The sequence below is a fragment of the Heptranchias perlo genome, chromosome 5, assembly GCF_035084215.1.
Source record: "Heptranchias perlo isolate sHepPer1 chromosome 5, sHepPer1.hap1, whole genome shotgun sequence".
Classification (NCBI taxonomy): domain Eukaryota; kingdom Metazoa; phylum Chordata; class Chondrichthyes; order Hexanchiformes; family Hexanchidae; genus Heptranchias; species Heptranchias perlo.
Window position 1 is genome coordinate 62,270,426 of NC_090329.1, and position 13,314 is coordinate 62,283,739.

The following is a 13,314-nucleotide window of genomic DNA, read 5'->3' on the forward strand; positions in this document are numbered from 1 at the left end:
GTGCATCCTGTGGATGGTACACACTGCAGCCACTGTGCGCCGGTGGTGAAGGGAGTGAATGTTTATGGTGATGGATGGGGTGCCAATCAAGTGGGCTGCTTTGCCCTGGATGGTGTTGAGCTTCTTGAGTGTTGCTGGAGCTGCACTCATCCAGGCAAGTGGAGAGTATTCCATCACACTCCTGACTTGTGCCTTGTAGATGGTGGAAAGGCTTTGGGGAGGCAGGAGGTGAGTAATTCATCGCAGAATACCCAGCCTCTGACCTGCTCTTGTAGCCACAGTATTTAAGTGGCTGGTCCAGTTAAGTTTCTGGTCAATGGTGACCGCCAGGATGTTGATGGGGGGGATTCGGCAATGGTAATGCCGTTGAATGTCAAGAGGAGGTGGTTGGACTCTCTCTTGTTGGAGATGGTCATTGCCTGGGACCTGTTACTTGCCACTTATCAGCCCAAGCCTGGATGTTGTCCAGGTCTTGCTGCATGCGGGCACGGACTCCTTCATTATTTGATGGGTTGCGAATGGAACTGAACACTGTGCAATCATCAGCGGACATCCCCATTTCTGACCTTATAATGGAGGGAAGGTCATTGATGAAGCAGCTGAAGATGGTTGGGCCTAGGACACTGCCCTGAGGAACTCCTGCAGCGATGCCCTGGGGCTGAGATGATTGGCCTCCAACAACCACTACCATCTTCCTTTGTGCGAGGTATGGCTCCAGCCACTGGAGAGTTTTCCCCCGATTCCCATTGACTTCAATTTTACTAGGGCTCCTTGGTGCCACATTCGGTCAAATGCTGCCTTGATCTCAAGGGCAGTCACTCTCACCTCACCTCTGGAATTCAGCTATTTTGTCTATGTTTGGACCAAGGCTGTAATGAGGTCTGGAGCCGAATGGTCCTGGCGGAACCCTAATTGAGCATCGGTGAGCAGGTTATTGGTGAGTAAGTGCCACTTGATAGCACTGTCGACGACACCTTCCATCACTTTGCTGGTGATGGGGCGGTAATTGGCCGGATTGGATTTGTCCTGCTTTTTGTGGACAGGACATACCTGGGCAATTTTCCACATTGTCGGGTGGATGCCAGTGTTGTATCTGTACTGGAACAGCTTGGCTAGAGGTGCAGTTAGTTCTGGAGCACAAGTCTTCAGCGCCACAGCCGGGATGTTGTCTGGGCCCATAGCCTTTGCTGTATCCAGTGCACTCAGCCATTTCTTGATATCACATGGAGTGAATCAAATTGGCTAAAGACTGGCTTCTATGATGGTGGGGATATCGGGAGGAGGCCGAGATGGATCATCCACCCAGCACTTCTGGCTGAAGATGGTTGCAAACGCTTCAGCCTTGTCTTTTGCACTCATGTGCTGGACTCCACCATCATTGAGGATGGAGATGTTTACAGAGCCTCCTCCTCCCGTTAGTTGTTTAATTGTCCACCACCATTCACGACTGGATGTAGCAGGACTGCAGAGCTTTGATCTGATCTGTTGGTTGTAGAATCGCTTAGCTCTGTCTATAGCATGTTGCTTCCACTGTTTAGCATGCATGTAGTCCTGAGTTGAAGCTTCACCAGGTTGGCACCTCATTTTGAATTAGGAACATAGGAACAGGAGTAGGTCATTCAGCCCCTCGTGCCTGCTCCGCCATTTGATAAGATCATGGCTGATCTGTGATCTAACTCCATATACCTGCCTTTGGCCCATATCCCTTAATACCTTTGATTGCCAAAAAGCTAACTATCTCAGATTTAAATTTAGAAATTGAGCTAGTATCAATTGCCGTTTGCGGAAGAGAGTTCCAAACTTCTACCACCCTTTGTGTGTAGAAATGTTTTCTAATCTCGCTCCTGAAAGGTCTGGCTCTAATTTTTAGACTGTGCCCCCTATTCCTAGAATCCCCAACCAGCGGAAATAGTTTCTCTCTATCCACCCTATCCGTTCCCCTTAATATCTTATAAACTCCACCCTATCTGTTCCCCTTAATATCTTATAAACTTCGATCAGATTACCCCTTAACTTTCAAAACTCCAGAGAATACAACCCCAATTTGTGTAATCTCTCCTCGTAACTTAACCCTTGAAGTCCGGGTATCATTCTAGTAAACCTACGCTGCACTCCCTCCAAGGCCAATATGTCCTTCCGAAGGCGTGGTGCCCAGAACTGCTCCAGGTGTGGTCTAACCAGGGTTTTGTATAGCTGCAGCATAACTTCTGCCCCCTTGTACTCTAGTCCTCTAGATATAAAGACCAGCATTCCATTAGCCTTATTGATTATTTTCTGCACCTGATCATGACACTTCAATGATCTATGTACCTGTACCCCTAGGTCCCTTTGGACATCCACTGTTTTTAACTTTTTACCATTTAGAAAGTACCTTGTTCTATCCTTTTTTGATTCGAAGTGGATGACCTCACATTTGTCTACACTGAATTCCATTTGCCACAGTTTTGCCCATTCACCTAATCTATCAATATTGCTTTGTAATTTTATGTTTTCATCTACACTGCTTACAATGCCACCAATCTTTGTGTCATCGGCAAGCTTAGATATGAAACTTTCTATGCCTTCATCTAAGTTGTTAATAAATATTGTGAATAATTGAGGCCCCAAGACAGATCCCCGCGGGACTCCACTAGTCACATCCTGCCAATGTGAGTACCTACCCATTATCCCTACTCTCTGTCGCCTTTCACTCAGCCAACTTCCTAACCAAGTCCGTACTTTTCCCTCAATTCCATGGGCTTCTATCTTAGCTAACAGTCTCTTATGTGGGACCTTATCAAATGCCTTCTGGAAGTCCATATAAATAACATCCATTGACATTCCCCTGTCCACTACTTTAGTCACCTCTTCAAAAAATTCAATCAGGTTTGTCAGGCACGACCTACTTTTCACAAATCCATGCTGGCTCTCTCTGATTAACTGAAAATTCTCGAGGTGTTCAGTCCCCTCATCCTTAATTATAGACTCCAGCATTTCCCCCACAACAGATATTAGGCTAACTGGCCTATAATTCCCTGGTTTCCCTCTCTCTGCTTTCTTTAAAAGCGGAGTGACATGTGCAATGTGCAAGAGAGGGACAGTTCCTGAATCTAGAGAACTTTGAAAGATTATAGTTAGGGCATCTGCAATCTGCACACCTACTTCCTTTGAAACCCTGGGATGGAAACCATCTTCTCCTGGGGATATGTTATTCTTTAGTGCTATTATTGTCTTCATTACTGTTGCTTTGCTTATATTAATTTTATTGAGTCCCTGTCCCCGAATCAATATTTGTTTTCTTGGGATTTCCGGCATGCTATCCTCTTTTTCTATTGTAAATACTGAAGCAAAGTAATCGTTCAACATTTCCGCCATTTCCCCATTGTCAATGACAATATCCCCACTTTCAGTTTTTAAGGGGCCAACACTGCTCCTGACCACCCTCTTTTTCCTAATGTAACTATAAAAGTTCTTCGTATTGGTTTTGATATCCCTTGCAAGGTATGCCTGGTGCTGCTCCTGGCATGCTCTTCTATACTCCTCATTGAACCAGGGTTGATCCCCTGGCTTGTTGGTAGTGGTAGAGTGAGGAATATGCCAGGCCATGAGGTTACAGATTGTGCTGGAATACAATTCTGCTGCTGCTGATAGCCCACAGCGCCTCATGGATGCCCAGTTTTGAGCTGCTAGATCCGTTCTGAATCTATCTCATTTAGCACGGTGGTAGTGCCACACAACATGTTGGATGATGTCCTCAGTGCGAAGACGGGACTTTGTCTCCTCGAGGACTGTGCGGTGGTCACTCCTACCAATACTGTCATGGACAGATGCATTTGCGACAGGTAGATTGGTGAGGACGAGGTCAAGTAAGTTTTTCCCTCATGTTGGTTTGCTCACCACCTGCCGCAGGCCCAGTCTGGCAGCTATGTCCTTCAGGACTCAGCCAGCTTGGTCAGTAGTGGTGCTACCAAGCCACTCTTGGTGATGGACATTGAAGTCCCCCATCCAGAGTAAATTCTGTACCCTTGCTACCCTCAGTGGTGTTCAACATGGAGGAGGACTGATTCATCAGCTGAGGGAGGACGGTAGGTGGTAATCAGCAGGAGGTTTCCTTGCCCATGTTTGACCTGATGCCATGAGATTTCATGAGGTCCAGAGTCAATGTTGAAGACTTCCAGGGCCACTCCCTCCTGACTGTATATCACTGTACCGCCACCTCTGATCGGTCTGTCCTGCTGGTGGGACAGGACATACCCAGGGACGGTGATGGAAGAGTCTGGGACATTGGCTGAAAGGTAGCACAGAAGGGACAGAGCCTCTCAATAGGACTGACCCAAGTGTGACAAAGAAAATAACAGGTAGAGGTCAAGAATATAAATAATGTAAACTATTTTTACCAAGAGGTAGCTAATAGATTCAATAACCTGTAAACAGATTTTAAAATGTAAGAAAGAGGTTTAAAAGACTTTAGAATACAAAGGATTATCAGGCATGTGAAAAAGGCAAAAGGTTAGTTAAACAAGGCTTCAAAATGGAAAGGGAAGCAATAGATTGCGATGGAAGAATTCAGCAGGAAAATCTTAAATTGTTAAATTCAATGTTGATATCAAAGGGAAGATGAAATAAGGGGACGGGAGGTCATTTTGAACTTTGCTGCTTGGGCGGTCATGTGGCACAGTGAATCGTCCGCCTTTATAGAATTCTTCCGATTTTTATCGCATTGAAATCAATGGGATGAAAATTGGGCAGGTTCTACAAGGGGCCATCTACCTGGCACATGGTTCTTTTAGGTAGTTTGACCTTAAAGCACAAAGTATTGTCCCACATCCATTCTCAGCTGCAGTACCTGGCTTGGCCTGGCCACTGCCTCCTGCTAAGCATGGAGTACTGGCATCCTGGGGGATGGAGCTCTGGAATGTCAAATTGGGCAATTCTTCTTGCACCCACATCATGCGGTTACACGTCCACTTCAGCTACCAAGCAGGGGGTTTAGTGCTGTGCCACTCTGCCACTAGCCCACAGACTCAATTTCATGCCTCTACTTAGGGTTTGCTTTCCCTTGGTTTTAGCCAGCCACTTCTTACCCCATACAGCCTTTGGAAAGACTGACAAATATTTAAAAACTAGTTACAGCCTTTTCAATATCTGAAGCAATTTTTTCCCCTCTCCTAAAGGTACATTGTCACATCCCTTTAAATTTTTTCCCGCAATTCTGCAAGGCTGCTAGATCACATTGGATATACTGTCCCCTCTACCAGCATACTCCTTATGCCTGGTATTCATTTATTCAAATCGTCACTGCGCTACTTTTACATTGTGTACATCAAGGTCACAGATCAGCCATGATCTCAATGAATGGTGCAATAGGCTCCAGGGGCTAAATGGCCTACTCCTGTTCCCATTTTCCTATGTGCCGAAGTGCTACTGCCACTGCTACAGGACCACATGGTTTTTGAGGTTTGCACTGAGTTGATCAGAGCAGTACAGAAGACAAAAAATGAAAAGATTGGAGTGAAAATGGGAGAAGCAACTGAAATAATGAGCAACAGGGAGTTTAAGATTATGTTTGCAGACAAAACCAAGGTGTTCAGCAAAATGATTCTGATAAAAAATCCCATTTACTGACCTGCTGTGCACTTCTAACATTTTTAATCTCTTTTATTTCTGTCTTTCTCTTCATTTGATCATTTTACAGTGATGCAGTACAGTAGAATGGGGTTGGTTTATAGCTTTGTATTAAATCATAAAATAATGTTGGATTCCCAGTTGCAATACAAATCAAAAATAATGTTTCCTTTTCTTAAAGAAAATCAGTTATTCCACTAATTGCATTCTTTATCTTTTTCCAGCCAATTTTTGCATCTAAGTTGAACATACATGATACCTGTGGTGTACATAATCTTCACGGCATGCCTGGAATAATTGGAGGGCTGGCTGGTATAATTGGAGCAGCACTGGCCAGCAAAAATTTATACGGAAATGGGTGAGTTTTACTAAGGAATACAATCTGTTGTTGGGATCTGAGTTTCAAGCACTGAAATATTAATCAAAAGTAGTGAACAATGTCAAATTGCAAATAACAAATTAGGGTGGAGGATTCAAATAGGAAACAGGCAAATTAAATACTATGGTGTCTGGAAAGATTTGAAAGGTGGGCTAATGAGTGGTAAATGGCATCCAAGGGGTAATTTTCCAATATGCATTGCGGGTGGGTGAAGCTCTCTGACTACAGTTTAAAGTCAGCAAATTACTCCCTTACTATGGACAAATGCAAAGTAATAAGACTCGGGAAGGAAACTAAACAGGAAAATAAACTAAATGGCTCTCAGCTACAGGTCATAACACAGGAGAGGGATCGGGGGCATTGTTGGACAGCTCGCCTGAACCAGCAGTAGCGTAGGGCAACAGTAAGGAAAACAAACTGGATCTTGGAACGTACAACCAGATGGATAGAGCATAAATCCCAGGAGGTGATAAACAGTCTCTGCAAGGCACTGGTGTAATATACTTGATATTATTTAAAATTCTTAAGGGAATCAATAAATTGAATTCTGATAACGTTCAAAAATGCTACAAACTCTCCAACCAGGGAAATGGGCTCAAGCATAGCAGAGGGAAAGTGCATGAATTGTTTAATTTCAGTACTTTATGCAGGGGATGGTGAACACGTGGAACTGACTCCCCAGAGAGGTACTGGAGGCAGATAGTGTGGAATTCGATAGATATCTGAGGGAGTGGCAATTGAGAGGAGTTAGTTTTTCAGACCATCCAGATGGATTGCTGACTTTTCTGGTCCTGTACGTTCCTATTCTCTTATGTAATGTGGATGTTAAACTTTTCTTCAGCTTGGTGGGCAGCTGAAGAGACAGTGGAATGATTTAAAACAGAAATCGACAGTTTCCTAGAAGTAAAGGGAATTAGGGGTTACGGGGAGCGGGCAGGAAATTGGACATGAATTTAGATTTGAGATTAGGATCAGATCAGCCATGATCTTATTGAATGGCGGAGCAGGCTCGAGGAGCCGATTGGCCTACTCCTGCTCCTGCTCCTATTTCTTATGTTCTTATGATTCTATAATCCCAAACTTGCAGCAGGGAATTTACATTCTGGAAGTGCAAGTCAAAGATAGGGCTACAACACTGTAGCTCCAAATCTCCAACCAGCACGCCCTGTGAATACAGCTCCCCTCTGGAAATGTGGGAATGCAGATTCATCCCAATTATGACATTTTAGTATATAGATGATCAGTGATTAGCGTTTTTTTGGAGGGGAAAGAAATGGTCCCTGCAACATTTATCCTGAAGTGCAAGAGAAATTCTTCCCTTCAGATATTTGTCCAGTTTTTTTTAAAAGAGTTACTCAGCTGCTTTTACTGGGAGCAAGAACATAATATAAAACATATGAAATAGGAGCAGGCATAGGACATACGGCCCCTCGAGCCTGCTTTGCCATTCAATAAGATCATGGCTGATCTACCTCAACTCCACTTTCCTACACTATCCCCATATCCCTTGATTCCCTTAGTGTCCAAATATCTATCGATCTCAATCTTGAATAAACTCAACGTCTGAGCATCCACAGCCCTCTGGGGTAGAGAATTCCAAAGGTTCACAAATCTGAGCGAAGAAATTTTTCCACATCTTGGTCCTAAATAGCCGACCTCTTATCATGATGCTATAACCCCTAGTTCTAGACACTCTAGCCAGGGGAAACAGCCTCTCAGCATCTACCCTGTCGAGCCCTCTTAAGAAATGTATATGTTTCAATGAGATCACTTGTCTTTCTTCTAAAATGCAGAGAGTATAGGCCCATTCTATTCAATCTGTCCTCATAGGACAACCCTCTCATCCCAGGAATCAATCTAGTGAACCTTCGTTGCACCCCCTCTAAGGCAAGTATATCCTTCCTTAGGTAAGGAGACCAAAACTGTACACAATACTCCAGATGTAGTCTCACCAGAGCCCTATATAATTGCAGCAAGACCTCCTTACCCTTATACTCCAACCCCCTTGCAATAAAGCCTAACATACCACTTGCCTTCCTAATTGCTTACCATACCTGCATGTTAACTTTCTGTGATTCATGCACAAGGACACCCAAATCCCTCTGAATATCAACATTTCTTAGTCTCTCACCTTTTAAAAAATATTCTGCTTTTCTATTCTTCCTACCAAAATGGATAATTTCACATTTCCCCACATTTTACCTCATCTGCTACCTTCTCACCCACTCACTTAACCTGTCTATATCCCTTTGCAGCCTCTTTGCGTCCTCCTCACAGCTCACCTAGCTTTGTATCGTCAGCAAACTTGGATACATTACACTCGGTCCCTTCATCTAAGTCATTGATATATATTGTAAACAGCTGAAGCTCAAGAACTGATCCTTGTGGCACCCCACTAGTTACAATCCGAAAACGACCCTTTTATTCCAACTCTCTCTTTTCTGTCTGTTAACCAATCCTCAATCCATGCTAATATATTTCCCCCAATCCCATGAGCTCTAATCTTGTGTAACCTCTTGTGTGGCACCTTATCGAATGCCTTTTGAAAATCCAAATATACTACATCCACTTGTAATCTTTTTTTCTCCCCTGCTAGTTACACCCTCAAAAAACTCTTAATAGATTTGTCAAACACAATTTCCCTTTCATAAAACCGTGTTGATTCTGCCTAATCATATTATGATTTTTCTAAGTGTCCTGTTACTACGTCCTTAATAATAGATTCTAGCATTTTCTCTACTACTGATGTCGGGCTAACTGGCCTATAGTTCCCTATTTTCTCTCTTCCCTCCTTTTTTGAATAGCGGGGTTACATTTGCTACCTTCCAATCTACGACTAACACACGTATCCATAAGTCATGAAGCTAAATCCTAGACATAAATGACGTTTGAATTCTAGCGTCACAAATAGGTTTGTTTTGCTATCTCTCAGCCTGACTGAGCGATGACATCATTTAAGAACCAATTGAACATGGCAATAGGGGATGTACGGGTCTTTGTGGATGGATGAACTAAGAGGAGTTGAATGGCCCTCCTCATCTGCACTATTTTGTGATGAAACACTCCATGTTGGGGGAGAAAAACTGGTAAGATCTTAGTACTGACAACTTCTGTAGAAACGAATGCCCAAATGACTCCATTCTCTCAGTTGAAGGAGGAATCATGCTGGTACCTAGTAACTATCTGAGGGGAGGGGGCTGAAGAAAAAAGAATGGAAATTAAAATCTGCTGAAAGACGATAACTAATCATACACGCTCGCTGACCCTACATTGGCTCCTGGTCCGGCAACACCTCAATTTTAAAATTCTCATCCTTGTTTTCAAATCCCTTTATGGCCTCACCCCTCCCTAAATCTGTAACCTCCTCCAGCCCTACAACCCTCCGAGATCTCTGCGCTCCTCCAATTCTGGCCTCTTGCACATCCTCGATTTTAATCGCTCCACCATTCTTTGTATCTCAGAAGCTTCAGGAGGAGGCCATTCGGTCCATTGTGCCAACTTTTTGAAAGAGCTATCCAATTAGGCCCATTCCCCTGCTCTTTTCCCATAGCCCTGTAATTTTTTTTACCTTTAAGTATTTATTCAATTCCCTTTTGAAAGTTACTATTGAATCTGTTTCCACCACCCTTTCAGGCAAAGCATTCCAGATCATAATTCGCTGCGTAAAAAAATGTTTCCTCATGTTGCCTCTGGCTCTTTTGCCGATCACCTTAAATCTGTGCCCTCTTCATTCTTCCGACCAAAATGTACCCTTCTGCCACTGGAAACAGTTTCTCCTTATTTACTCTATCAAAACTGTTTATGATTTTGAACACCTCTATCAAATCTCCCTTTAACCTTCTTTATTCTAAGGAGAGCAACCCCAGCTTCTCCAGTCTCTCCACATCACTGAAGTCCCTCATCCCTGGTACCATTCTAGTAAATCTCTTCTGCACCCTCTGTAAGACCTTGACATCCTTCCTAAAGTGTATTGCCCAAAATTGAACACAATACTCCAGCTGTGACCTAACCAGTGTTCATAGAATCATAGAAGTTTACAACATGGAAACAGGCCCTTCGGCCCAACATGTCCATGTCACTTAGTTTATACCACTAAGCTAGTCCCAATTGCCTGCACTTGGCACATATCCCTCTATACCCATCTTACCCATGTAACAGTCCAAATGCTTTTTAAAAGACAAAATTGTACCCGCCTCTACTACTGCCTCTGGCAGCTCGTTCCAGACACTCACCACCCTTTGAGTGAAAAAATTGCCCCTCTGGACCCTTTTGTATCTCTCCCCTCTCACCTTAAATCTATGCCCCCTCGTTATAGACTCCCCTACCTTTGGGAAAAGATTTGGACTATCTACCTTATCTATGCCCCTCATTATTTTATAGACTTCTATAAGATCACCCCTAAACCTCCTACTCTCCAGGGAAAAAAGTCTCAGTCTATCCAACCTCTTCCTATAAGTCAAACCATCAAGTCCCGGTAGCATCCTAGTAAATCTTTTCTGCACTCTTTCTAGTTTAATAATATCCTTTCTATAATAGGGTGACCAGAACTGTACACAGTATTCCAAGTGTGGCCTTACTAATGTCTTGTACAACTTCAACAAGACATCCCAACTCCTGTATTCAGTGTTCTGACCAATGAAACCAAGCATTCCGAATGCCTTCTTCACCACCCTATCCACCTGTGACTCCACTTTCAAGGAGCTATGAACCTGTACTCCGAGATCTCTTTGTTCTATAACTCTCCCCAACGCCCTACCATTAACGGAGTAGGTCCTGGCCCGATTCGATCTACCAAAATGCATCACCTCACATTTATCTAAATTAAACTCCATCTGCCATTCATCGGCCCACTGGCCCAATTTATCAAGATCCCGTTGCAATCCTAGATAACCTTCTTCACTGTCCACAATGCCACCAATCTTGGTGTCATCTGCAAACTTACTAACCATGCCTCCTAAATTCTCATCCAAATCATTAAGATAAATAACAAATAACAGCGGACCCAGTACCGATCCCTGAGGCACACCGCTGGTCACAGGCCTCCAGTTTGAAAAACAACCCTCTACAACCACCCTCTGTCTTCTGTTGTTAATCCAATTTTGTATCCAATTGGCTACCTCACCTTGGATCCCGTGAGATTTAACCTTATGTAACAACCTACCATGCAGTACCTTGTCAAAGGCTTTGCTAAAGTCCATGTAGACCACGCCTACTGCACAGCCCTCATCTATCTTCTTGGTTACCCCTTCAAAAAACTCAATCAAATTCGTGAGACATGATTTTCCTCTCACAAAACTATGCTGATTGTTCCTAATCATTCCCTGCCTCTCCAAATGCCTGTAGATCCTGTCTCTCAGAATACCCTCTAACAACTTACCCACTACAGATGTCAGGCTCACCGGTCTGTAGTTCCCAGGCTTTTCCCTGCCGCCCTTCTTAAACAAAGGCACAACATTTGCTACCCTCCAATCTTCAGGCACCTCACCTGTAGCTGTCGATGATTCAAATATCTCTGCTAGGGGACCTGCAATTTCCTCCCTAACCTCCCATAACATCCTGGGATACATTTCATCAGGTCCTGGAGATTTATCTACCTTGATGCGCATTAAGACTTCCAGCACCTCCCTCTCTGTAATATGTACACTCCTCAAGACATCACTATTTATTTCCCCAAGTTCCCTAACATCCATGCCTTTCTCAACCGTAAATACCGATGTGAAATATTCATTTAGGATCTCACCCATCTCTTGTGGTTCCACACATAGATGACCTTGTTGATCCTTAAGAGGCTTAGCACAACTTCCTTGCTTTTGTATTCTATGCCTCTTCAAAAAAGCATATGGGATCCTGGGCTTTATTAACAGCCTTCTCAACTTATCCTGCCACCTTCAAAGATTTGTATATATGCACCCCCAGGTCTCTCTGTTCCTGCACCCCCTTTAAAATTGGTACCATTTAGTTTATATTGCCTCTCTTCATTCTTCCTACCAAAATGTATCACTTCACACTTCTCTCCATTAAATTTTATTTGCCATGTGTCTGCCCATTTCACCAGTCTGTCTATGTCCTCCGGAAGTCTGTTACTATCCTCCACATTGTTTACTACATTTCCGAGTTTCATGTCATCTGCAAACTTTGAAATTATACACTCTCTACCTAAGTCCAAGTCATTAATATATACCAAAAAGAGCAATGATCCTAATACTGGCCCCTGTGGAACACCACCGTATACTTCCCTCCAGTCTGAAAACAACTATTCACCACTGCTCTCTGCTTTCTGCCCCTTAGCCAATATTGGCAGCAGTGCCTTCAGCTGCCTAGGCCCTGAGCTCTGGAATTCCCTCCCTAAACCTCTTCACCTCTCTCTCCTCCTTTAAGACACTCCTTAAAACCTACTCTTTGTCTGAGCTTTTGGTCACCTGTCCTAATATCTCATTATGTGGCTTGGTGTCAAATTTTGTTTGATAATGCTGCTGTGAAGTGCCTCAAGACGTTTTACTACGTTAATGCAAGTTGTTTTTGTTGTTTTTACAATGTAATAAGCAAAACTTTTAATGTTTAACATTATTTTTTGTCAGTCTTTATTTAACTTTCCCAGAAATGAAAACAAGAACTGCTATTGAGCAGGCTGGATACCAAGCTGCTGGATTGGGTGTAACTCTTGCTGTGGCCCTCATTGGAGGAATTATCACAGGTCAGAATACAAAACACTACCAATAATACTTCTTAAATCGTTCCTGAGCATAGCTTGGTCACAAATACAGCCATCAGTATGATGTGCTCACGAGAGTCAGTCCGTCAATCAATCAAGTGGAAAAACATTGTTTGAATTGCAGTCAGTAGCTGGGCTCTGATCTTGATGTAGGCTAAAGAGCCATTTGTTACCCATTTTTAAAAGAAAATTCCCCCCATTTATAATACTTAGACCTGGGTTCCCCTGTTAAAATTAAATACGATAATTATTCAAACTGGCCATGCGCTATAGGCCTGATAATCTGATGGTCAAGATGGTGACATAAGATAGTAGGCTTACATGTTATTATACAACTCTTAGCATCACTTTGTGGCAGAACTAGGTATGTACAAATATGGGATATTAAGATAATATGGTCATAATCTGATTAAAATCAAATTGGTTAATATTATAAATAACTTTGACTTGAGACTCATGTTTTGACTTGAGTCTCACGTTATCACCTAAACTTTGTGTGATAAATGGACAAAACTAATATAATCATAATTCTTCCTGCCCCGACAATGGGATCGTGTTATGCTATCACTGTATTGCCCTATTCACCTCAAATACAGGCACATGTACAGCTTTATTGGAC

General features: G+C 43.1%; 1 protein-coding gene across 1 annotated transcript in view; it reads left to right on the top strand.

Annotated features, from left to right (window-relative positions):
* Positions 1-13,314, top strand: part of LOC137321799 (ammonium transporter Rh type A-like) — a 54,790-nt gene that overhangs the window by 34,131 nt on the left and 7,345 nt on the right. The window contains exons 7-8 of the mRNA XM_067984474.1: positions 5,829-5,962; positions 12,562-12,677. Of these exons, the coding sequence (XP_067840575.1) occupies positions 5,829-5,962; positions 12,562-12,677 (250 nt within the window). The remainder of the gene's footprint in view (positions 1-5,828; positions 5,963-12,561; positions 12,678-13,314) is intronic.